The 2,212-nt window shown below is 44.3% G+C and overlaps 1 protein-coding gene across 1 annotated transcript; it reads right to left on the bottom strand.

Moving 5' to 3' along the window:
- Positions 1-407: 407 nt before the first annotated feature.
- On the bottom strand, positions 408-734 carry LOC145933042 (uncharacterized). Its single transcript, XM_083032431.1, has one exon. The coding sequence runs from the start codon at positions 732-734 to the stop codon at positions 408-410; it is 327 nt and encodes a 108-aa protein (XP_082888557.1).
- Between the last annotated feature and the right edge of the window lie 1,478 nt (positions 735-2,212).

The raw sequence follows: 2,212 nt of genomic DNA, 5'->3' as shown, positions 1-2,212 counted from the left end.
CTCCACTTCCCATAATCCGCTGAAATGTGGAGCAGCAGGAAGTATGAAATGCCAGGCGACTTTTTGAGACGCTGCGTGATTGAGATTTGGATCTTGAATTGATGCTCGAAAGGCAGCGGTCAGCTCGCGATCAGTGCCGACGAACGTGGTGCTGTTGTCGGAGTAGACAAATTCCGGTAGTCCGCATCGAGCGCAAAATCGTGAATACGCTCCCCCGAATTTGACATCTACATATCGCAAGATGTATGAATTTCGGACGAATATCGCGACGCGAAGTCCCATTGCTCGAGCGGTTGCGTGAAATGCGTAGCTACGCGAGGGTTTTCTTCAATAGAGATTTTGGAGAGAGCTCATTAATCTGCGGGGAACCAATCAAATTCAGAGAGACTCAACAAGGGGCCGTGCTATCACAGATGATGAAACAAAAGTTGGCATTCCGTGATGCCCCTGATTTCGTAATCGGTAAGATTATCCTTCGTGACTACATGTCGCCAGGAAGTCGAGACTGAATTTCTGATACACGATTCGACACGAACGTTTCCATCTCGACGAATGTTCGCCAACCCACGCAAGCACAATAAGTTCGTCCAGCAATGACAAGGAACAGTAGTCAAACACAAAGATGTACGCACAAATTTCATTAATTGTGTCAATAGAACGGCAGCAGCTAATTCCAATTGAGGAATGTTCAAAGATTTAACCGGTGCGGCCTTGGACTTACCGACGAGTAACATTGTGTAATTTATAAAAAATAGATGTGAGTTTAATGTACACTGCTGCAGCATAAGTCGTGGGGTAAATGCATCTAGAAAAATCCGTGGAGCTCGCACTGCAACGTATCGGTACTGCGATGTGTCCAATGAGCTATCTGAAGATTATTGAGATCCGCCAAGGACGACTGAATGAATTCCCACTTTGTCAATAGATTGGGTGGAAGTATCTCGTCTTAATCCAGCTTCAACAGCCAGAGTTGCTACAAGAAAATCTTTGCCGCGACGGTGACGAGGATTATCCACCCTAAAAAATCAAATAATTTTACCACCGTGAAAAGAATCGATCGCTTAGTATTCGACTGAACGAGAGAAAAGACTGTAAGAAATTAGAAAACATCCAGCGACGAATTTCAGCTGATTCCGAGGATTTTTAGTTGTTCATCGGTTTGCAAAATTTTACTACACAGCGATTTCGACAACGATATCTTGGAGAAGATTTGCCGAATTACTCGACCATTTTCTTAATTTAAATTTATCACAACTTAAGCAACGCGCAGATTTGATCGCAAATCTGACGAGAAAAAGGAACAACTCCGAAGAGGACGTCGTCGACATAGATCCTGTAACATTTAAGCGGCCAAAAAAAATGTATCGCCTTTATTCTTAATAAACTGTCGTAGTACGTAATGCTAAAAACGGAGCGGACGCAGTACCGTACGTGACGGTTAAAACGTTGATACGCTTGTATATTTTGGCATTGTCTTTGGACCATATGTTGATGTTGAGCGTCCTTTTAGAAGGAAGTCAAACTATCTATCTCCCGTCCGAGCAACGCAAATGCGTGTTGATAAAATGCTCTTCGCATTGCTGCTCCTCCGGTGAACAACGTCTGTCTCGGAATCTCTTCGATTTCTCAAAGTTGTCGAAGTTTGCGATCGAGAGATAACGAGCTCGCGCAGTGTTGGACCGTGATTGAGCAATAAATTCAGAACCGCCATAGAGCCGGAAGGTACTCATCCGAGAATAGTATTTTACACAATGAGCTGGCCGCTATCACTCCGACGAATTCCATCGAGAAGTAATTCGCCGTATCTGTACAGATTGACGCCTATCAAGTCTCTCAGTGCCTATAATGGATTCGGCGCTGAGAGGCTCCGGATCTGCTAGAATAAGATCAGTCACATGACTCCAATTAATGTGTGATACCATGCGCAATGGAGAATATTGAGTTAGAGATTTCAAAATAGACGCGGTTGTTAAGATAGGATATGATTTGTCAGACGGCGAGAGTTGAATTACTGCGGCGTAGTTCCTGCGTTTATGCCTCCGACAACAAAAATCGATGAGCATTCTGAGGCGGCGTAATTTTAAAAGTTGCCCAAGTCTTGCAGATATAAACGTCGTTTCCGACCCTTAATCGAGTAACGCTCTTACGACCACGGTACGAACCCACGGTACCTTCTGGTGAACCGCGAGCAATCACTAGCAGATCAATGGAA

Source organism: Prenolepis imparis, unplaced genomic scaffold (genome assembly GCF_030444845.1).
Source record: "Prenolepis imparis isolate NDT839.2.m4 unplaced genomic scaffold, iyPreImpa1.0 SCAF_1, whole genome shotgun sequence".
NCBI lineage: Eukaryota > Metazoa > Arthropoda > Insecta > Hymenoptera > Formicidae > Prenolepis > Prenolepis imparis.
The sequence above is the reverse complement of the archived record's forward strand: the minus strand, read 5'-3'. Positions and strand labels throughout refer to the sequence as shown.

What these genes read in the sequence shown, in the direction of transcription:
- LOC145933042 (XM_083032431.1), bottom strand. Translation starts at nt 734, where the DNA reads ATGTTACTCGTCGGTAAGTCCAAGGCCGCACCGGTTAAATCTTTGAAC.